General features: G+C 41.5%; 1 protein-coding gene across 2 annotated transcripts in view; it reads right to left on the bottom strand.

The window, feature by feature from the left end:
• Positions 1 to 21297, bottom strand: part of LOC114857276 (paired box protein Pax-6-like) — a 33422-nt gene extending 12125 nt beyond the window's left edge. The window contains exons 1-8 of one of the 2 annotated variants that reach the window (XM_055509675.1): positions 21058 to 21297; positions 17266 to 17319; positions 15687 to 15817; positions 15195 to 15410; positions 14252 to 14408; positions 11884 to 12039; positions 5489 to 5571; positions 573 to 723 (exon numbers count right to left, since the gene is read on the bottom strand). In XM_055509675.1, the coding sequence (XP_055365650.1) occupies positions 573 to 723; positions 5489 to 5571; positions 11884 to 12039; positions 14252 to 14408; positions 15195 to 15410; positions 15687 to 15817; positions 17266 to 17319; positions 21058 to 21094 (985 nt within the window). In that variant the 5' untranslated portion in view covers positions 21095 to 21297. Of the gene's footprint in view, positions 1 to 572; positions 724 to 5488; positions 5572 to 11883; positions 12040 to 14251; positions 14409 to 15194; positions 15411 to 15686; positions 15818 to 17265; positions 17320 to 19988; positions 20106 to 21057 lie in introns of those variants that run through there. The other variant, XM_029153620.3, reaches the window with a different exon arrangement.
• Positions 21298 to 24553: the final 3256 nt, after the last annotated feature.

Below are 24553 nucleotides of genomic sequence, written 5' to 3'. Positions count from 1 at the left end.
CAAAACTGTCTTATTGTATTGTTGATGTTTTTTATTGCTTCCTTTGGTGAGACCGCAACAATGATACTCGTCCTTTCACATTGTAAATCCAAGCACATAGCGGTGGAACATTGTAATAGTGGATGTCACTCATAGAATAATAGGAACATGAGTAGGAATCAGCAAACCCATGCGTCCCACCCCACAGAGTGCGTCGGTGATGGCCCTCTTTACGTAACAAAAGCGGCTGTTGGCAGGGTGCCAGCTGGAGCCTGCCGGACATATGAACACCCAGCCGTTGTTAGGGGTATATGTAAAGGTGTACGTCCTTTAGTAGTTCTAGTGTTAAAACACCCATAACTATGAGAACTGTTTAAAAGTAAATAATACTCCAGAATAGTGTGCTTATGATGTTTTTGAAGTGGTATTTTCATGCTGGCACAAATGTGAACACAGCAATGGATACACTCGGCGGAAGCTCCAGTCAATGCTGTAAAACTAAAAGAGCTTCCTTACCTGGAGCAGTGTGCTTTCTTAATTCTTTCATAATCTTCATGCTTGATGTTTGACTTTATGTTTGTTCATATTAGTACCTGGTGTAGTAGGTTGTGGTAGAGGCTGGTAAACACTGGTGTTGAAGCTACTACTAATGGGAATATGACTGGACGAGTTTGACGCCTGACGACGTTGGTTTCTCAGCTTCTCCTCTCGTCTCCATTTCGCTCTTCTGTTGGAAAACCAAACCTACACACAGCAGGGAAAAAACAATGATTTTATGTGTGACATCTTTAGTCAATACTAAGATAATGTCATTATCCACCATCAGAGGTGGGGGGGTCGAGTTCATGGTCCATTTGGACCAAGTTCAAGTCAGAATCAGTGTGCAACTGATAATATGTCCTTAATAGGAACTCAAAGCAGGAATAGCACAAAACTCAATAAACAGAATAGTGAACAAAACAAAACCAGGTTAACTAATAAGGCTAAATTAAAATGCCAGGCATGAGCAAGACTAGACACAAGCAAGACAACAACAAAAGACTAAGCGTGGCATGTGCAAGGCTAAGCAAACATGCCTGGAGAGAACTAGCAAAGTAAAAGGCACCAATGCAATGCATGTAATATTTAAGAATAAAGGGACACTCATATTGCTCCATAATTTCTTTGCAGAGAAGTTCTCATTTATTCCTCTGGTAAGACACCTCGGCAGATGGTTTACCATGAGCTCAAAAACTACAATTAGTGCTTTCTAGTTTTCTCTGTACCTGCCCCAAACAACAGGCATGGAGAGTGGGGTACAGGGCAAGGCAGAGAGCGTAAATGCTCTGTCCGCCATTGTTTTTCCTTGCACACAGCTCTAATATTCAATGGCTGAATGTCCCGCTGTAGTTTATTTAGAAGACAGAGACGTCTTCATAGTCTGATATTTGTGATTAGTTGAATGAGCCAGAGTACACGCCGAAGAGTTATGCTGTTTGGAAGAGGATGAGGCTGCCTGCAGCAGAGAGCTGACAGACGGTGTCTGGCAGAGCCAAACACCAGCATCCTGCCATCGACTGCCGAGAGCCTGGTGCATCGTGTCTCTGCGCCAATAGAAGCACGACTGAATATCCCAGTGCTGCAATGAAATTCCCACTGCCGGTTTCTCTTGGATGAAGTTGCGGATTCTATTGCTGACTGTGTATATTTGTTGTGATCAGTTTAGAGTTACATACATTCAGAGGATACGGAAACTAGCTTCAGGATGCCAAGAGGAAACCCAAAAAAACAGCCGTGACAGAACGGCCAAATGAGCACTAAGTAATATATTCTACATTTTATTGTTTTAGGTTGTGCTGTGAAGTTTGAGTAAAGTTACAAGCTGCTGCTTGTGCTGTGTTTTGGACTGTCTGGAGTAGCATTAGCTTTCGTTGCCTATTGTTAGCTAATGTACTGTATTAGCGCTGAGTGGCTGGCAGTCAGCATTTGGAAAACATCATAACACAGAAACGACTCTGATTAGAGTCACTAATGATCTTCTCTTAGCTTCAGACATAGCAGTCTAGTTTATGTCCTTGTCCTGTTACAATACAATCAATACATTTGATCACAACATTCTATTACAGAGACTAGAACATAGCATCGGGATTAAAGGAACACCACTGGGATGGTTTAAATCCTATTTGTTGAACAGATTCCTGGAGTACCACAGGGTTCTGTGCTTGGTCCAATTCCCTTCAGTCTATAAATGTCTCCTCTAGGTGATATTATTAGGAAGCATTCTACAAATTTACATTGTTATGCAGATGATATTCAACTATATATGTTTTGGAAGCAAATGAAACAGATCAACCAGTGAAAATTCAAAGTTGTTTAAAAGACAGTCCCAAAACGTCCTTCAACTAAAATTCAGACGAGAGAGATTCTTATCATTGGGCCTAAAAATCAGAGGGAGACACTATTGAGTCACATAGCCACCCTGGATGACATAACATTAGCTTCATATTCTACTGTGAGGAACCTTGGTGTCATCTTTGATCAAGATCTGTCTTTTACATCATACATTAAACAAATCTCCAGAACCGCCTACTTTCTAAAGATGGGAAGATAGATTCTTGAAGTGACTTGGATCCTTAAATCTTGAACGGTAAAGTGAACAAATCATTTTGAGTCATCTGTTCAGTTCATTCATTTACAGCAGGCGGCGCTGTGGCCGTTGTAAAAATGGCTGCGGTCCTCAAACACTATATACTGAAGACAACATGGTTTGCTCCAGCGGAGAAATTATAATCACAAAATGCTACAAGCAATTCAAACCATGTGAAAACCTGGCAAATACAGTACAAATCACATTAACCTGCATCTTCCCTGCCATTGTTGTTTAACAGTGTAACAGTCACTTGGTAATGGTCACTTGATAAATGAATGAATCAGGAACGTACTGGAGCGACATATAAATGAACAAACAATTCGTAAAGATCCATATGAACGAATCACAAATTAACTGTAGTACTTGCTGCTCGCAACAGAGCCTGAGCTGTGAACAATGAATGAGAACGATTAACTAAACCGTGCAGCCCGAGCTGCCTTTCAAGTGATGGCTGGTAAAGAACAAGAGAAAGTAAAACTTATTTTGATAATTAATGAGTCTTTTAAAGCAAAAAGTAGTTCCCTAAAATCTTTACCTCGTGCATTTATTTTATAATAATAACAACAACTATTATTATAACTATTATTATTATTATTGTTGTTGGTGTCGGTTTTGTTGTTGTTGTTGTTGTTATTATATGTTATGATTGTGGAAGAGTATGCTACAAAATCAACATGTTAATATAATGTATTGATTTCCAAACATAATTTGCATTATTTACACAATAACACCACACACCTACATTATGATTTCATGAATGAATAATGTATGTCAGGCGTCAGGTGAAAAATATGAATGTTAAATGTTAAATATCAGATGTCATTAATTTCCTTGTTTCTTAGCCCACAAAGCCCTGTAGCATCTGTGTCTTTGATAGGCAACCATTCTGCCTGTATCCACTCCCCGGACCAACCATCCTGCCTGTGCTTGTTTTTTTTTCTCTTTCTCTATCCCCTCACCCCAACCGGTCAAGGCAGATGGCTGCCCACATCCAGCTCGGTTCTGCTGGAGGTTTCTTCCTTGTTAGAGAGGTAGTTTTTCTTCTCCACTGTTACTGTCAAATTGTAATTAAAGGCTTGCTGTTTGTGGGATTTGCTGGGTTCAGTTGTGTAAGGTCTTAAACCTTACTTTGTAAAGTGCCTTGAGATAATCTTGTTGTGATTTGGAGCTATATTAATAAAACTTAATTTAATTTTGTAGGCAATATCGGCCTGACTGCTGCCGATTCCTCTTGGCTGAAGTTGTGGACCTTACTGCTGAGTACAGTTACAAAGCTGCTGCTTATCTGTTTTGGAGAGTCTGTAGTAGCGTTAGCTTACGTTGCTAATGTTAGCCTGTGCTGTACGCGCATGCAAGGAAAAACAATTGCAGACAGAGCAGTTTCACTCCAGCAGGCTGGCTTTGTCCCTTTCTCAGTCTGACCCCTGCTGGGGCAGGTACAGAGGAAACCAGGAAGCACTAGCTGTAGTCTATGAGCCCATGGCAAACAATTTGCCAGGGTGTCTTGGAGGAAGAATAAATGATCATTTCTCTATATAGAAATAATGGAGGAATCTGAGTGCCCCTTCATTCTTACATACAGATTTTCAACCCCCCATTGAAAATCTGTGAAGTTTTCTTTTAAGTGCAGAGCAACGCGTGGCTGACTTGGGCAGAGAACTTATCTACTGCAGACATGTACAAGAGCTAGGCTAAACATGAACAGGGCTACTGTATGCTAAGCATGAAAAAGGGCTAGGCTAAGCATTTATGGAACTCCAAAATGTTCAATGTTCAATGAAATTATGAAAATGAAAGAAATGAAATTATGAAACAATCATAAACATTTTCCAAATTAAGCTTATTATTATGAAATACGTTTCATTAAGATGTAAAATTTGTTTATTATTATGAAATTCGTTACAGGTGGATGCGTAAATTATGGACAGTATTGCTGCAGGAAGGCAGACATTTTCTGACTTGCTCAGAGAAATTCTTAATTGAATAGATAGTGACATTATGCCTCAGCCTGAAAGAATAATACAGAAGCGGATTTTTGAAAAAACGATTTCTGGTCCAAGTTCACGCCACAACAGTCCATCGTTTAGGAGACCAGATGGTAATGCTACTACTAATACAGCTGTTCTGTAACAACTTACGACCACGTTAATTGGTGACCAACTTCAGAATGCCGCACTGGTTGTTCCTGTTTGTAGCAGGAATAACATGTTAGCTGTCCTTGTCGATACCTGGACAATGTTTTTTTATTATCTTGTCGTCTGTACATTATCTAAATCGAAGAAGTGAACCCGTTTGAAAGTCACTGGAGTTGTAGTTAAAAGAAACAGGACTGTGACTGTGAGTCTGCATGTGAATTGCTGCGATCTGCTTTCAATAAAGTGCCAAATGTCAAACCTCTGTGTTTTGTCTTTGGAGCCTGGATGTTTACACACACACACACACACACACACACACACACACACACACACACACACACACACACACACACACACACACACACACACACACGCACACACACACACACATGCATGCACACAACAAAAATGACATATTATGATGGTATATGTAATAATGTGGTATAAGTATGAATGTCATGTAGCCTTTTGTAAATAATTTCCATTTTGAACATGCGATTAAAGTCATTTTTATTTTTATGTCTCTTAATGGAAAGATACATTAATATATTTAATAAAATATTTATTTAATGTCATTGTTTCTTCATTTATTAATATCACTATAATGATGTTTTCACGTTCTTAACAAGGAGAGAAACACACACACACACATACACACACACACACACACACACACACACACACACACACACACACACACACACACACACACACACACAGATAAATCCAAGATGACCTACCCTACCTGTATTCTTGCTTCTGGAAGGTCTATTTTGTTAGCAAGGCGTTCTCGGGCAAATACGTCTGGATAATGAGTCCTTTCAAATTCTGTAATAGAAACCAAGCAAGGAATCACATCTTCAGAAAAGATTACCAGAAATCATTTAGTGGACGTCATAAAATGCTGCATAGCTGCTCAGTTTTAAATACTGCTAAGAAACCTGATAATCTGTGTTTCATTGAGAATTTGTTGTGTTCTGCTTTTGTTATAGTTTGGTAATGTTTGAATCTTTATTTATTAAAATTTCAGATTTTCTTATGAATTCTGTTTTTTCCTGGTTCTTATTCTTCTGATTGCAAAATGCTAAAAAATCGGTTTTCTCTAAGTTCACTACAGTATTACCTGATTACTATTATTATTATTTCTATACTGTAAGTGCATTAGGATGTGTTACATGATGCTACAGTACCACTGGTTGACAACACACAGTCTCAGACCCAAAGACACACTGAACCACCCTGTTCTTTAATACTGTACCTTAACCTGTGTTCACATACAATGCAGCTTAACTTACAGCTTTTCTGACTACTGCAAACCATTGTCATCGTTTCTTTTATAATATCACTTTAAGAATGTTTTCCCAACAAGGAGAAGAACACACACACACACACACACACACACACACACACCAGGTGTAAAATATAGCACAAATATAGTAGTAGATACTGTATATTGCATTACACAGCAATATTTCAAGTGACCTCGACAGAAAAAGCCTGGCTCTGCACTAATTAAAGCTAGTAGATCAGATCCATTCCAAGTATTTGCCAACAAGGATGAGAAGGAGAAGCTACTGTAACTCAAGCCTCATGTAGACTACATCTATCAATCACAATAAATGTACATAAATACGAGCATAACAACAAATATGCAGAACCTAGTCAAAAAAATCAATACAAGTCTTTAGTTATAGCCTGCCATGTAGATACCTTACATGTGAAAATTAAAGGTTATTCAAAGAGTGAATGCCTGTTACTTTTTTACCTGCCTAGTTTTAGAAGATGTAAAAAAGTTGTGTAAACCAAGATTCAGGCCTATTCTAAGAACTGAATGTTTTCCCTTCATCCGATTCTTATGAACTCAGTTAAAATAATAATAACCAGTCTTTACAAAACTAGCTCAAAAACATTTGTTTAATGGTCTAATAATGTTTGCTACACGAATAAGTAGCATTATAGGCTACTGTCAAAAAGTAATATGTGTCATGAACGGAGCAGGAGTGAGCAAGAATGGACAAATTGGGACCCAAATGCACACCACGGGAAACAGAGCTTGAAGTCAGTTCCAAAATCCAGCGGGCAAAAACGGATTAGACAAAAAGAATGAGTCAAAACACAAGAATGGGTACTGAGTCTAGAACCGACATGAAAATACATTGGACACTGGAAAGTGGTAACAACACACAACAATCTGGCCAATGGGAAACCCAGAAATGACCATGAATACTGGACATGATGCTGGAACCATGACAGAACCCCTCCCCCTCCAAGGTGAATTCCCAGGAGCCCAAAACACTGCCAAGAACACCAACAGGGTGGGTGGAGGGAGGACTGAAGGAGGGCAAAAACAAGGCAAAACACAGACAACATCTATGTAAGTATGGCAAGTCCAAGACAGAGTCCAAAATGTAAAGCAAGCAACACATAGTCCAAACTATCCTCTCAAGAAGGGTGGAGGCAAGTAGAGTCTCTTCCCAGCAGCTGCTGGGCCATAACGGCACCTGTAGTGCCCAGGAGCGAACGTGGAATTCTAGGAGGCCAACGTTGAAACAAGATGCCAACAGAGGACATAGGGAGAGATGATATCCTCCAGGCGAGCGTTAACCCAGGAGACCAAAGGGGGGAGTCGATGGGACCACCAAGAGCATTAGAGCTGAGCTGCAGGATGGCAGTGATACGCAGACTAGGAGCTGGAGAGTGAGACTGAAGAGCAGAGTAGCGTTCAGGAACCCATGGAAAAACCTCCACAGAAGCAGGCGTCAAGGGGAGGAGCTTACCAGCTGCGGTGCTGCCAACAGGAACCCCCGGGAGGCCACCTGAAGACATTAAAGCAGAGGAGACAGGAATCAAGGCCGACGTGGCTTCCCCTGGACCACCAGGAGCTAAAGCAGATGCAATCGTCTCCAGGCCACCAGGAGCCGAGGCAGGCGCGGTCATTAGTGGACCGCCCGGAACCGGGCAGGTGGCGACAACTCTACTGCAGCTTGACAAGGCTTGGCGACAGGGGCAGCAACACTCAGAGACGTCATGGCAGGCAGGGAACCAGTAGCGATTGCGGGCTGAGACATTGTGGATGATGCAGGCAGAGACACAGTGGCGGATGCAGGCAGAGGCCTAGAAGCTGACTGGAGCATCAGCAGTCGCAGTAGGGACATGTTGGATCTACACACCTCCATTTCCGGGATGTCTCCAAAAGTCCTATTGTCTCCAGCAGGCCGGGGTTCCTTTAAAACAGGGCCTCCCGACGAGCGGGTTGGGTGCTGAAGTGATTACCCCCAGGAGCTCCTTCAGGAGGAACATTGGGGAACTTCCTTGTGCTCTGATGACGTCAGTCAATGCGTCGATGGAAACCCGGAGCCGAGGCATGAGCTCAATAAAGTCAGAAAGCAGAGTTTTTGCAGATGCAGAGTGCAGAGAGCGTTCCAGTTTGACGGGGTAGCCGAGTCGTTACCTCTTCCATAATAATGTCATTCAACTCATTTGCGGCATTTAACTGACCTTCGAGGATAGATGCCTTCACACCATCTTCAAATAGCTCGGCTAGCAAACACGGAAGTGCTCGAGTCAAAACACAAGAATGGGTACTGAGTCTAGCACTGGCAGGAAACCATGCGAGACACTGGAAAGTGGTGACAACAAGAAACAGTTGGAACAGGTGAGCACTGGAGCTTCAATTACTCAACTAATAACTAATTGAACACAGCTGAGGTTCACATGACAGAAAGTAAAGCGTGAATTGAATGGAACTGAAACAGGAACTAAATAAAAGGTTGATTGGTCAAGTTCATGAACACTGGACATGATGCTGGAACCATGACAATATGACAATATTTGGGGCATCTTAATGAAGAATAATGAAAGACAATGAAAGAACAGAAAACTGAGTTTTGTCATAGATTCAGCATTGTTGTCTGGTTTCTGCCTGGTTTCCTGTTTTATTTTGTCAACTTCCTGTTTAGTTCCGGTTTTAGCCTAGTTAATTCATGCTTTACTTTCTATCAAGGTTACACCTTCAAATTGTTGTTTTGCTAGCTTCCGGTTTTACTTTGTAACTTTTTTTGCTTTCTGCCTGTTTCTGACAGCTTTAATTTCTTGTCAGTCATGTGATGTCCTAGCTGTGTTCAATTAGTTATCACTTGAGTTATTTAAGCTCCAGTACTTACCTTTTGCATTTGCCAGATTGTTAGACCACTGAGAACTTTGTGCTGTGTGTTTGGGTCCTTCACCTTGAACCGTGACAAGTTTCTTTACCAGTCAGTCAACTCACTGGGTTCCACCAGGTTTCTTTTAACCTGGATGTTTGCATGGTCCAAAGCAGGCTAACCTCAGAGAATAGATCTACATCTTATTTTAATCTGCTTTCATGCATGTGAGTATAGGCTGAATTAAAATGGTATGAGTGGATATTCACGGGTAACACAGAAAAAATCATCATGGCAACTACACTGGGTTTAATTGATCCTGTTCTGTGAAACCAAGTCTAGGATATGTTTAACCTGCCCTAATCCCTTACCTTGGCTTTTGACCTAGGATGGAGGATATTTGGGCTTTTTGCCATGGGATGCTAGTCTGCTGGCAGTGACTTTCTTGCTTCTGTATATACACTATTCTTTTCTTTAGCATCCTGATGATTATATCAATAAATGTATACGGTAAATTGAACTGAAATGATTTTAACTATAGATGAAATTCTTATTTTCTACATCACAATGGGAAAAATAAAAACTCCGGTATTAAGTGAAACAATAACTGTAATAATACAAAGCTTGTGAAATAGAAAACTAAATTGGTAATTGTATCATCACAGCAACAGCTATGCTGGCATATGACTTCAATTACATAGTCTAACTGAGATTTAAGGTTTCCCAGCGTCGTACTTCCTATGTGATACTGCTGCTATTAAAATGACTGAAAGTCTGTGGTGGACAAACTGTACAGTAAGTAAAACTGTATTGCATACCTCTCATGGCCTGTGTTATCGCAACAGGGTTAGATCTGAGTCAATGCAGAGCCATCTTTGTATAACATTAGGACAGCCAGCTCCTGGGCAATTATGGCCATGTGACTCTGGTTCAGCTGCAGTTCTACTAAACTGTAGAGTGTAAGAGACAAATGATTTTTCACATCAGTATGAAAGGTTCAAAACAAAGCTCATGACTTAACCTAAGTTGTTTTTGTGTGGATTTAACAATGAACAAATCTTGATTGATTGATTACTAACTACATAGGTTTGAGGAACATAGAGTGGAACTACAGTATAGTTTAAATCATACATCCATCCATCCATCCATTTTCTTAACCGCTTACTCCCTAGTGCGGGGTCACGGGGGTGCTGTAGCCTATCCCAGCTGGCTACGGGCGAGAGGCAGGGTACACCCTGGACAGGTCGCAAGTCCATCGCAGGGCAACACATAGACAGACAACCATTCATTCACACACTCACACCTACGGGCAATGGAGAGAAGCCAATCAACCTAATGCACGTCTTTGGACTGTGGGAGGAAGCCGGAGAACCCGGAGAGAACCCACGCAAACACGGGGAGAACGTGCAAACTCCTTTAAATCATACAATTAATAATAATACCATTATTAATTCAGTACTAATTAAGTAAAAGATGTTGGCCTTTGGAGACAATGTGCTTCCAACAGAAGTTAGTGACCAAGGTTTTTAAAAATTTATTTTTTGGTCCAAAGATCAGAATCCTGGTGTATGGGGTAAGATCTAAAACCACTGGAGATAATTTAATTGTAATGATTTGACAACCTAGCTGGTCTACATTAGCTCAGGAGCCTTTATTGTAAATATGTAGTTAGAGGTTGTAGGGCATTTATTGTGTAGTTTGTGTGTGATTAATGCACAGGTAACTGGATAACAACATCATAACTCACTATCAATGCTCTGCGTATGAAAGGCCATACGCAGGTCATCTAAAGCAGGGACAATCTTTTTTGGCTAAGATGAGAAGAGATGTGCTGTGTACAACTGTGTGTGTTAATTGAACATGATTCAATGGTGAAAAATAAATTTCAAGGGGTCAGTAGCATATATAGGCCAGTTACAGCTGAGGGAAATGGGCAGAGCTGGTGTTTGTCTCTTCTTATCTGATTATGGGCAACGTAAGGTCATTGGATAATAACAATAACATAACATAACTGAAAGCTCTAGTGAAAGAGGAGAAAATCTTCTGAGTGCAGAAAATCTGCTGAGTGCAGTTTGATGTGTTTTACAGAGACCTGGCTGCATGACGGCATCCCAGACTTGCGTCGTACGCTTTGACAGAGACCGAGTGGGGACCAGGAAGAAGCAAGGAGGGGGGGGGGGGGGGGCGTGTTTATTACCAATAAATGGTGCCATCTTGGAAATGTGACGGTCAAAGAGCAGATTTGCAGCCCTGACATCGAACTGCTGGCCGAGGCCCCCGTCCACGTTATTTACCCAGAGAGTTTCCACACATTATACTCATTACAGGTGACTGACCACCAAGACATTACAACCCCCCCCATCCATGAACACTGCCACGGTATGTGACATCATACAGGCGGTCGTCTCCAACCTGCAGTGCAGACATCCTGACGCTTTCTTTATGATCTCTGGTGACTTTATTCACACCAGCCTCGACAAGTCACTTCCTACATTCACCCAATTTGGGAGCTGTCCTACCAGAGGTGTGAAGACACTGGATCTGATGAAGGCTAATGTTAAGGATGCCAACTCTTCCACTGCCCTCCCCCCTCTGGGAAAGTCGGATCACAATTTGATTCATCTGCTGCCACAATACACACCTCAGGTTCAAAGGCAGCCTGCCTGCCTGCAGATGTGTTGGCATTTTTTTTAATCTCCCTACCATCTTATGTGTACCTCCAACTGTGACAGTGATCAAAATGTGCAAAATAATTTCCCTATGGAATTAATAACGTTTTTTGAATCTTGAATCTTGAATTTTTAAATATTGGTATTAAACAAGGTTCATTCCTCAATAGGAACTGTTGTTAAATAAAATCAGCTAAAGGCAAAACAGCTGGTAGAGTTAAATGTTATGGATGAGGTTCAGAAAAAAATGAAATGACCTATAACTGTGGATCCAACCCAGCCATGTCTCAACCTGGGAACATTTGCACAATGATGATACTGACGCTTACCTCTCTCTAGTGCTTCTATCTGGTCCTGTGTGAAAGATGTTCTGTTTCTTTGGAGTTTTCTTTTCAACTGAAGTCTCATCTGAGTCTCCTCTGACTCTTCACCATTAGAAATAACTGATATAGTGGTCTCCCCTGCATCTCCTTGTAGATGCTCTGCTGCAAAGAAATGAGGCAGGAAGGAGAAAAGGTGAAGGGATGGTTAGAGACCAGTTAAGTTCAGATTTATAATCAACATTACATCAACAGACATTTTGAAATCCTACAGTTTTTTTCAAATGAAAGTGATGCTGTCAAATTAATCTATGCATTTGTTACATTTAAGCTACTGTAACTAATAACTAATAACTTGTCTTGTTAAGATGGCCTTGCATGTGTGGCAGCAAGTATGTCCCTTTATTTTGATTCCATATGTGTTGTGTTTTTCTTTCAACTCCATATGGAGTCATGCAACTGTGGGCACAAAGTTTATTACTTTTGTACTTTGTTTTATTATCTTTTGCCATATTTTTGAGCTGGCCTTGGGGACCCTTTAGCATCGCCTAGGCTCCATTGTTTACGCTCGGGACCAGCTGTTAGCTCTTAGCCGAGCCAAGTTTGTCCACGCGGGAAAGGGAGGTTCCAGCCGAGACACGGAGAAACCGACGACGCTGCAGAGCTGGAGTTAAACGCCGGGAGAGGAAGCGGAGGTGCACGCCATACGTACCGTCCGTTACTATGGGAAACACCCGCGCTCTCTCCAACAGGCTACGGCGCTTACGCGGCTGCAGCGTTCGGACCGAGACGTGGCTCAACCTGGACACACCGGACACCGTGTATTTACGCTGGTGCCGTCGGACCGGAGCGTGGCGCAGAGAGGAAGGAAAGCTGCGGTGTTTGTGAACGACAGATGGCGAAACCCGGAGCACATCACGGTTAACCACCAACACCGTAGCGAGGACATAAACTGGTGGCAGTCGGTGTTCGGCCCTACTAGGTACTGGTAGCCGCCGCTTACATTACTCCGTCGGCCGACACCGCTGTCACGTGTGAGCGCGTGCACAGCTGCCGACACAGCATCCGAACACCCTAGTTCTCATCTCTGGGGACTTTAACCATGCCTGCACCCATTGTCCCCTCTAACTTTTCATGTGCCTGAGCCTGAGCGGTTCCTTGGACCACTGTGACGGCATCAGACATGTACAGTGTGGTCACGCTAGCGTTGCATCCCTCCAAATTGCATGGTTTATTATCATGATTTACAGCATTTACATTTGTGTTAGAAAACCAAATAAGAGGCAGGACAAATTAAACTTAAAGTGGTGAGGTGGGGATTGAACTTCAAACCAACAACTCTACTGAGTTAACTGAGTTAACAAGCCCCATGTGAAACCTTAACCCTCCAAACCTCAACTTTCTATTTAAATGGGTGTACATCATCCAGCAACATTCGGGTTTTGGTCAAACAGTTATCTTACTTGTAACTGCCTGTTCTGGCTGATCCTTAACTCTCTGATCCCCCCTTTCCCTCATATTGAATGAAGGCAATTAAGTGCAATGTCGTTATTACTGATACTACTTGACTTGCTATACGACACACACGTGGAGGCAGACACGTCCAACAATACTCTGAGTAGACAAGGGACCTTTTGAAGACTTCAATCCTTCGTTACTTACAAAACAAAACAAAAACTCCAGTGACCGAAGCGAGCGACTGCTGTCTGAGTGACTGCTCGTGTTGGGGAGTAAGTGAGAAATACCGGAGCTGAGTATGTGGATTGACACTGATTTGACCAGCGGCTCAATTACCTTGATTAGCTGCGTAAATACGTACTGGACCCCCCCCCCCCCCCTCTTCTTTAGGATACCCTGACCTCAACCTGGTTCACCTCTCTCCTGCTTACACTCCAGTGGAGAAACAGCAAACACCACAGGTTAAAACTGTGAAGATCTGGACAGAGCAAGTAAAGGAGGGTTTTACCACCACAGACTGTTCTCTGCAGTCCACATGGGGAGGACATTGACAGTATCACACTCTGCATCACAGGCTACATCGATTTTTGTGTGGAAAATAAGGCATAAGGCTGCCGTGGATATTACATTGCTGAACATTTGTGTGTGTGCCCGTAATGACTGAGGCAAAGACTGTGCATCACCAGCATTGCTGGGCCAGTCGGTCTGCTTGTGTTCAGTTTGATGGTTGTTCACCTAAACAGGTCAAGGCAGAACCAACCTGGTTCTGCAGGAGGTTTCCTCTTTTTCCTATCTGCCTAAGGGCTCAATCAATGTGTTTTCTATATAATTATAGAAATTCGATTATAAACTGTAATCAGTTTTTGTGCATGTTTAGTCATGACCTGTATAGCTGGTAATAGCAGCAGAAGTGTCATACCAGCTGAAGCAAGTGTGGTTCCGGTGTACCACGCTGAGCGGCCTCCCCAGCTGCTTTGACCATTAACCAGTTTGTCAAACATCCCTTCACCGCCTACTGAATCCAGTTGCTGTTTGTCACTGGCCAAATTCCTGAGCACTCGATTAATTGACGAAACCTGGTAGAGAGACATAAAACAACATTAGACTTTTTTGTGGAATTGTTGCATTCATATATAAGACATTCCTGTAGCACTTCCAGTGATGTTTAGCACATCACACCACAGCTAGAAGGGCCTGGGTTCCACTTGTTCCACTGCCTTTGTTTGTGGCATTTGCATGTTCTTCTCATGTTTCCTCCAGCTTCAGGTGTATGTGGTGGTACTGGTGTATTAGACTGCCAGTGACAGGCAGGTATGAGTGTACACTATATGAAACTGTCCAGTCCCTAACCTCCTGCCCAGCGCCTGGGCCTCACTCTGGCTGCACCGTGATCCTTACAGCAATGTGTGACAGTTCAGCTGTGACTTTGTCTTTGTCTGGTGTATGTTTCTTCATGTGTCATGTGTGATGTCTGTTTTTTCCCTAGCTAATTAAGTCAACCACCTTCATCTGGGTCACATAAGTCACATAAGGACTGTTTCTGTCTTTTACCCCGTCAGTCGCTTCATGTTTGCTACCTGTACCAGCTCATCACCAGGTTTGTTTTGCCATGTTATGTCCTATGTACATTCATATATACCCTGTTTGTATTCCTACATTTCAATTCACTAAATATAACACATAAAACCCCAGGCAGAAGAGGAGACAAGCAAACTGTACAGAAAGGCTGCTGGGCGACCTGGGTATCAAACTCAGGACCTTGTCTTTAGTTCCATTCATCTATGATCTCAATCCAACAAGGATATTAGGCAAACTGAATTCCCAGTTTGTGCCATGACGTAGCTGAACAAAATGGTTCTTACACTGGGTATATTGTCACTGGTACAGACTCCTTCTGCCAGCAGTCGATCTCTGATCTCCCAGGCAAAAATGGATGGACACTCTCTTTTATACTGAGCAATTTTTGCCACCACCTCTGGAGTAGCCACCCTGGGTTTACTGCCTCCTATGGCCCGAGGACGGATCGAACCGGTTTCATAATAGCGGCCCAAGATCTTACTCACACAGCCATTGGACACCTGCACCAAAACATGATGTTATTATCAGTGGGGAAAAGACGTTAGTCAGTCAAATACTTCAAATGCTTTCCATTGCGTTGTACTGCAGCCACCACAGCATCACACTGAAGCTTGTTTTTTAGCGATTCCACAGCAAAGACGACAAAGATAAATGTACATGCCAAAACCAAGTGTTATAGACTTACACATTACATACTACAAATAATCTAACTTTTGTTTTCAATAATCTATCACCTCTTGGTGAATATCAATCAGTTGTGGGTGTGATGATTTCACCTGTAGTATCCTGGATATGTCACAGGGTCGAGCGCCGCTGTGTGCTAGCTCCACTATCTTCTGCCTGGTAGAGTCGGGTAAAGGTCTCCCGTTCACAAACACCCCTCCCAGCTGGTTAACTCCACTGTGACCTGCACACATAGCACAGATCAGTGTGTGCTAACAAAGAGAATAGACAGTGTCCACGCACACAAGAGGAGCGAATACAGGTTAGTATTCGTTAGGTTAGTTAGCACACAATGCTCTCAAGTCAACATATATAGGTTGATATTTACACCTTATATTTATCTCCTGTTACTACAGTATATAAAAGAGCATAATCTACTGTCTGACATCTATAAGTTAGTGTCCCAGTGTCAAATTCAATAATAAATGTTATTGACCAATTGAATGTTTAACTGTAAAAATGGTATAAATCACAATTGGCTATGACATATTAACTAACTGGCCATTTATAAGTAAAGTCCTACATGAAGGCCCAGTTTAGGGAGCAAGAGGAGATAAACAGTATCAGTGAACATTCATAAGCTGCAGAAAAGCGGGTTTTGTGTGAAGAATAAAATGCTGCATGCAGCTTTGACAACAGCTCCAAAAAGCAGCCTGTGCAGGTTAAGTAGGGATTTACACTGAGTCAATTGTCTATTGTCTGTTAATGGCTCTGTGTGGAAAAGCATATTGCAGATTTATAAACCTCTCAATGGGACATTATTAAAATATACAACCCCCCCCCCATCACACACACACACACACACACACACACACACACACATAGACATACACACACACACACACACTCGGGGCCACTGTAAATAAAGGCGCTGCTATCAGCTATGTTTGCTCTGATAGTTATCACAAATGTTGATTGTTTTACTAGTATATATTTACAGTATGAAATTTCCTCTTCTATTAATTTTCCTAAAACATTATTTTGTTATAAAGATTAATTATGATTATTACTATTATTTTTCATCTATTCTCATTATTTATTATTTGCTGGATACAAACTAAATGACATAAACCATGAGAAACACATCTCTGAACAAATGTCTTGGTGACACCATTGTCACTGTGGGTTTTTTTGGGTTAAGAGAAAAATTTAAAGTTCAAAAGTTCAAAGAAAACATGCCAACATATAGAGAATATCTATTGTTAAAGCTTTTCTGTAATTGGAATTGGTAACATTGAATTATTCTGTTTAGGAAACAAGGTTAACCTCATAGGCAACCTGCATCAGGACCCATTTGACAATGTCCACTGTCATAGCTTTGAACGGGTGCATGGCTACTGGTTCTCAGACTGTCCCACCTCCTACCCATCGCCTTGTGTTTGGGTTTTACCATTTATGGTAATCAGTCAGTTTTATTTCCCATAGGAACAAAATTAATACACAGACATGCCCCCCTCCCCCCAACACACGGCAGCAGCACCATTCATTCAGAATTAGAATTAATTTAATTACTTGACTGCCTCTTTTAGCTATCTGTTATGTATCTTAATTTGTTTTTAGTCATGCACATGTCCCTAAGCTGTGGTTAAATAACACCAACAATGCACAAACAGATACATAAATGGAACTCACTGTTCTGCATCATGGAGGCAACACTCATCTCCCAGCTTGTCTGGCTTCTGCAATCTGTCCAAACAAATGAATGGTCTTAGTTTTATTTATGTAACAAGCATCAACACAGACCTGTAAAACAGAGCAAAGGAGCGGAACCACATCCTCCTTTGCAGCAGAAAAGAAGACTAACTATTTTTGAGTCCTAACTTGCTCAACAGAAACACGGAGTGTCTGGATAAAATGAGCGACTGGTCCTGTGACTGGGAAAGGATGACTGGCTTTGCCAGTTTCAACCTAAATGTTTTTAAATTTTACACTTTTATCCCAGCTCTGGGAGCTAAAGTCCAAAGGTAGCTCCTGTCAATAACACTGCGCATAATGGACATTAAGCAGCTCCACACACGAACAAACACACACACACACACACACACACGCACACACACACACGCACGCACGCACGCACGCACGCACGCACGCACGCACGCACACACACATACACACACACACACACACACACACAGGAGGCTTCAGGCACCTTGTCGCCGCTAGAACCAGCGGCTTTCCCCTGATGAAAGGACACAAAGGGCCGGGGAGCGGAGCTGCAGGTCCGCTCGGTTCATCCCCGCCACGCTTTGTGTGGGGACGAGATTTGGGTTTAGTTGCCTCGTTAGTTAAGGCTCGTTAAAACGCGGCCACACAAAACCGCGGCGGGGAGCCCAATTTGACCAGCACAACGGACATAAAGGGGTTCGACTGAGCACGCTAATGTCAATATAGAAGTTTAATTCAGCCGCATTCAGCGGCCTGATAAGAAGAAAAAGAAGCGGAGAGACAGAGCTGCTGCGAAACACCGCCGCTGATTTGCTTTTAAGCGACTCGTTACGTCTTTACCACCAATACATGTGATATATATAACCTACCATTATTAGTAAAACTGTACACATCTATTGAACAAACGCCTAAATCCAAGCTAATGTTGTAGGAATGCGTTGTAATTACAAGCTAAATTTCAACAACAACCACCAGCCATAAGACAAACTCTAAAAGACAGTAAAACACATTAAAAGTTCCATAAAGTTCAATAAACAATAAACAAACTAATAAATTAAAAAGTGCCCAACCTTGCAGCGATATTAACAAAATCAGCAGTCTGTTTCTATCATCGTACTGTGCGTTTGTTCAAACTAAAACTCTTAAACTGTTTCGATGAAAATGTTCTCAACGAAGACATTAATGTTGTTCTTTCTCTCTAATAGTTCTAGGGCGTTCTAATAGTTAAACGCAATGACGTGAAACCTTTTTTTCTCTTTCATTTAGCTGATTATGTTTCAATGCATAATAACCAACAACATGATAGTTAATGCGAGTCGTTGAATTCAATGTGTATCCTGTAAATTACTAGAATTGGCCCACATTGCATTTTAAATCTGTGAGAAAGCCAACGGCCGCATCAGTACCGACTAACCCTCGTTTGTTTTATGGCCGTGTTCACTGGCTTCTCCAGCACCGCGCGTCGCTGACACATGACGCCTGGGTCTCCGGGTACTTGTGACGATGGCCAAACGAGCCCCTCGTCATGATAACATTGCATTTAAAGTTATTATCAACTAAATGGTCAAAGATCTTAAAACGCATCTATGTCACTTCGCTCCTTCTACTAAACGTCGCTTTGGGTCAGAGCACCTGACATGCTTTAAATGGCTCAGCTGGCGGCGGTGCAGCCCACTTCTCTCCGCTGCTCAGATGGGATGCGAGCTTCTCATGTGCCCCCAATTTCACGTGAAACAAATCCACCTCGAACTGACTAATCGTGTGGATAATTGTCTCCGATTTAATTAATGACTTAATTAAATCATCAATTAATACTAATAAGATTCTCTTTCGAATTTGAAACACGCTAATAATCATGTTCTCATTCTCTATGTTTTATAGTGTGAGGAGACAGTTTATGTTATGTTATGCTTATAAAAAATATTTCTTGTAAAGTTCATTTTTATCTTCCAAAACAAGCAATATAGTAAATTGTTTAATTAATCCACATCATTCAATCCTAAGCATTGTATTTTGATCGTTTTTCTTTTGTTGTTGTTTATCTTATGTTCTTCATTATACTTCGTTAGTAGTAGTAGGTTTTGCAAACTCTATTTTTTGTAAATGAGCATATAATGTGAACCTTTATTAGGATAATCCATTAGTATTTTATAAACCAAAGGCCTAATTATTCAGTATAAGACAATAATGCTCCTATAGTTTTTGTTTTAGTTGTCAGGTTTATTGAGCGGCAGAATAAAATGTCGAGCTTTTACATTTAGCTTGATCTGTATAAGACTGATATAACATGCAAGGTTTTGAACGAATTAGTTAATAATACGAATAACAGATAGAATAAATCATTTCTCTCTCCAGGGTTAAAAGATTAATAATCTTTTGGTCTATAGATAAATATTTAGGAAAATGTTTGTGTCCTAATTCCCGTTTAGGTCCGTCTGGTTCTTCTCTCCTGAAGTCATTGCTGCTGCATATTGTTCAGAATTGATTTCATGGTTCTTTCATTCCTTTTAAGCATTTTTCTCCCGTTGTTTTTTCAGTAATCCTTCACTCTACCAGGGAGTCCTCGTCCTCCCCTTCTCCGCTGAATGATTTGATGAACTTTTTCAGCTCTATATTGATTGACCTATGGAGAAAAGGAAGAGCTAGAGGGAAAGAGCCAGGCCCATAGATGTAGGAGAAAGAGAACTTACCTTTCTGTGGCATAGTGTGGAGAAGGAAAAGGAAAGTTTGGTTTGTTTAGTTTTCCTACAGTTCCTTTCTTCTATTCTTCCCACCAATTAGTTTCTCCTTCATTGAAGAGACCAGTGCTGAAAAGGACAGAACTGGTTTCTGAAGAGGACGGAAAAATAGTGGGTGGGAGGGGACAGGCGACCAGGGTCGGGGTGCGCGCGCGCATGCATGTGTGTGTGATAGAGGAACTCCTTTTATCGACTCCCGCATCACACACATCAGCTTCAGCTCAGTTTCAATAGGAGTAGAATGTAAGTAATAAGTTGAATGTATTTAATACTTAGACATACTTCGTCTAAATTATCGCAATTTCCTCTAATTTAATGCCATAAAAGATAAGAGGTTTGACGCCTAATTTAATGTATTTTGTGCAGCTCAAACTAGATATTGTTTAATTGGTTTTTATTTCGATACTGTACAATATTAGATACTAGACAAGAACTTTGATATTGTCTAACGGACGAATCAAATTGCCTGTTATAACTATGGAAAACCTTTATTATTTTTCTATTTACGTGTATTTGAAACAATATTATCCATTTTAAGTGCATGTGAGTGTATTTTTCTGAGGTTTAGATTTGTGACTGGATACCTTCTTTCCATTTTAGTATCGTGCTACGTTCGTCTCAGCGCAGTTCACGGGACGTGTGCGTGCGCGGCAGGACGCAGTTGCTGTGAACAGGTATATGCACCTGTTTGACTGCGGAGTTAGTCACTGTGCGCCGCCGCAGCAGCAGATATGCGTCGCGACGCCGTAGTACATACAGTGACTTTGTCGTCTGCCGTCGGAACCACAGACGTTCTCAGCCCCGCTCTCCAGTTTTACGTCCCCTTTTAATTTGAAAGTAACCAAAAAAGATCGCACACAAACACGCAGCGGGTAACTCACGTCTATGTGTGTCTGAGCCGCTGCCACAGGTCACATTATCCACTACACAGTTGAAAAACATTCACAAAATGCGCCCATCAAACACATTCTGTTTAATGACTCCACAGTCTCTGTAATCCAACACACATAGACAGACTCACTGAGCATCCGCCGACCAGTTATCCGTATATGAAGCATCTATCATCCGAAGCGAACGTGGGAGTCGCGGTCATGCTGGAGCCGGTTCTCCGCCATTTGTTTTCCCCAATTTCGCTGAGTGGGAACTCCTGGTGATCGGGATCTGTGCGCCCCGTCACAGGCTTAGTCTCATCAGGCTCCCACCGGTGGTCGTTTGACTGTGTCTGAATGTCCTCAGAAAACCTCCACTGTAACAATTTAGTAAATAATATAGTTCAAACTAGACAGAACCATGGTACAATTACCGGTATTTAAGCGTTTAAGCACGTGCAGTTTAAACAGCAATGCAGGAGCACGTTTCCATGGCTCTACTTACTCCACAGATCTCACGCTTCAAAAATAAGCACAATGCCAGAGGTGAGCCTGCAGCTTTGTGCTCACAGTGCACATGATTGAACCCAGAAGTGAACAAAAATATGTAAAAGAAATTATAAAAACATCAGTGATTACTTGTGTATCAAACACAGATCCAAAACAATGCATTTATTAAGTATTTTACATTAACAGGTATAAAGCGTTTCAAGTAATTGTAATTTTTTTTTCAATACTTTATTGATCCCACAGTGGGAAAGAGTCTCTGCATTTAATTCCTGGGGGGGGGGCGAAGAAACACACTGAAGTTTCTTGCTCAGAGACACCTGGTAGCCGAGACTGGATTGGAACGCAGATCATCCCAGTCTTATGCGCTCCCTGTTGTTCTGCTAATTACTGATGTTGAACAGAGCTCAATCTGATCACAACTTGCATAATAGTGGAACCCTGCATTTATCCATCTATTATAAGACCTACTTTCACCAAAATTTTGGAACATGAATCCTCAAAGTAATACTGAAAAATGAGTCTGTGCATTTCCTACTTTCTAGGCTAGATAACTGAAACCAAATTAAGATGTCCATTAAAAAAACATCTCCTTACTTGATAAAGCACTTAATGATAAAGGTTCATCTTAAACAACTAAAGAACTCAAAAAAATGGAAGGTCTACATTGCAGTTAGTAAGTCAGACTCATTGAAAAGTCAAACTGTTCATCAGGAAAGGTGAGCAGCATCCTGCTCCAATCCAACAAACAAAATCCCAAGTTGGTAATTCAATGAAAAATTTGAATTTTTTTCACCAAAAATGTTTAGGTGACAAGAAACGAAGAAGCCTTCATCATTTTGCCCTTAGTTGTTTCTTTGTTTTACTCTGCCTGTCCATTCGACTCAAAAGAAACCTAAACCCCTGCAATATCTGTTGCCATCAGTTCTCTCCCTCTGTCATGTGTTACCTATTACTTGTTTTCATTTACCAAACCACACTATTTTGCATTTGAAGCACTGTTCTGTTATTCGTGCTATTTGCACTTGATTTTGGTCACGTTCTTCATTTGCTTTTGCTGCCAGCTGCTGTATGATTGCAACATCTGCAAGATGGTTCTTAGAGCTAAAGTAGAGATGCTGTCATGCTGCTTTCATTACAGCTGCAGATGGTCCATCCTTGAGCTGGATGTTAGACGCCATCTGAGCTGTTTAAGCTGAACCATGTTTAACACTAGAACTACTAAGGGACGTACACCTTTACATATACCCCTAACTACGGCTGGGTGATCACTTGTCCGCCACGCTCCAGCTGGCACCCTGCCAAGAGCCGCTTTTGTTACGTAAAGAGGGCCATCACCGACGCTCTCTGTGGGGTGGGACGCATGGGCTCGCTGACCCTGCTGCTGCCTGCAAGGCAGAGCAGGGTTCCTACTCATGTTCCTATGAGTCTATGAGTGACATCCACTGTTACAATGTTCCACCGCTATGTGCTTGGATTTACAACGTGAAAGGACGAGTGTCATTGTTGCGGTCTCACCGAAGGAAGCAATAAAAAACATTAACAAGACAATAAAACAGTTTTGCTGCTTTGCTTATTTACAAAAAAACTAAATAAAGTTCACACATTATTTCACTGTAACGTTACTAAAAATTGCAGAAAAGACGACAGTACACCGCTCACCCATCTAGTTTTAACAAATGTGCAATTAAAAATATATTATAAACCAAAAAAACGCTTGAAAGCGTTTCGGTTTTACATTCCATTTATTTCGTTATTTCCCCTTTCACCAGTACCACATAATAAGTCATTGCAGAGCTACAGCCATGTTTCACCAGCCGCTTTCGGCAGTGAGTCATAGACGGACGTTGTTCTGCCCGCTTTCATGTAGACACGGAACTCTTCACAGTTTTGTCAAACGTAATTTCGTTATTCATATACAACAACATGCAAATGCTAAAAATTACTGAAAAGATGACAGTACACCCATCTAGTTTGGGTGAACAGAAAACGCTTGAAAGCGTTTCCGTTTTATATTCCGTTTATTTGGTTATTACTCCTTTCACCTGTACCACATAAAGTCATTGCAGAGCTACAGCCATGTTCCTACAAAGTTAACCAGCTGTTTATTTCGTTATTTCCTCTTTCATGTCCGTCTGGTGAATGAAAGTGGGCGTGGCCATCCACGTCCCAGAGCGGTGACACTGGGGGATGGGGAACGCGCATCAACACGCAGGACAAAGATCTGCGTTTCTCTGCTGCTACAGCCTCGGCTGCGTTGGGTTGTTAGTGTCCCTTTCACCTGTACCATATGAAATGTGTTCCTACAAAGTTGATCAGCTGCTTTCAGAATCAGAATCGTTTTTATTCACCGGGTTTATTTTTATTTACAAAATATAAACAGAAAACGCTTGAAACGTTTCCGTTTTATATTCCATTTATTTAATTATTTTTATTTACAAAAAAATCCCATACGCTTTGCACTGTAACGTCACTAAGAATTAGGAAAAAAGACAGTACACCCATCTAGTTTTAACAAATGTGCAATAAAAAATTTAAACAGAAAACGCTTGAAAGCGTTTCTGTTTTATATTTCCGTTTATTTCGTTATTTTCCCTTTCACCTGTACCACATAAAGTCATTGCAGAGCTACAGCCATGTTTCTTTCAGCGTGACACACGCATGGACGTTGTTCTGCCCGCTTTCATGTAGACACAAAACTCATCAAAGTAAAAGAGCTCAGAGCAGCATTTGCAATTACATGTATATTAATAACGAAATAAACGGAATGTAAAGTAAAATGCTTTATAGAGTTTGGTGTCTACATAAAAGCGGCTGGTCAACTTTGTCAACATGTGGCTCCAGTAAGTGGGGGAATAACGGCCCAAAGCAACAGGCTGAAAGAGGAGGCTGTGGCAGAGGAACACAGGTCTTTGTCCTGTATGCTGATGCGCCCAGCCCCCACAGTCAGCGCTTACCTTTGCTACGGGACTGATAGCCCCGCCCACTTTTATTTATCAGACAGATATGAAAGTGGGGATAACGAAATAAACGGGATGTAATGTAAAACGCTTTCAAGAATTTTGTCTACATCAAAGCGGGCAAATCACATGTGAACGTTTTAATTTTTTTGTAAATAAAAATAATGTTTGCCCTGTTCAA

The sequence above is a fragment of the Betta splendens genome, chromosome 6 (genome assembly GCF_900634795.4).
Source record: "Betta splendens chromosome 6, fBetSpl5.4, whole genome shotgun sequence".
NCBI lineage: Eukaryota > Metazoa > Chordata > Actinopteri > Anabantiformes > Osphronemidae > Betta > Betta splendens.
Note: the sequence above shows the minus strand (reverse complement) of the source record. Positions and strands in the feature narration are given on the sequence as shown.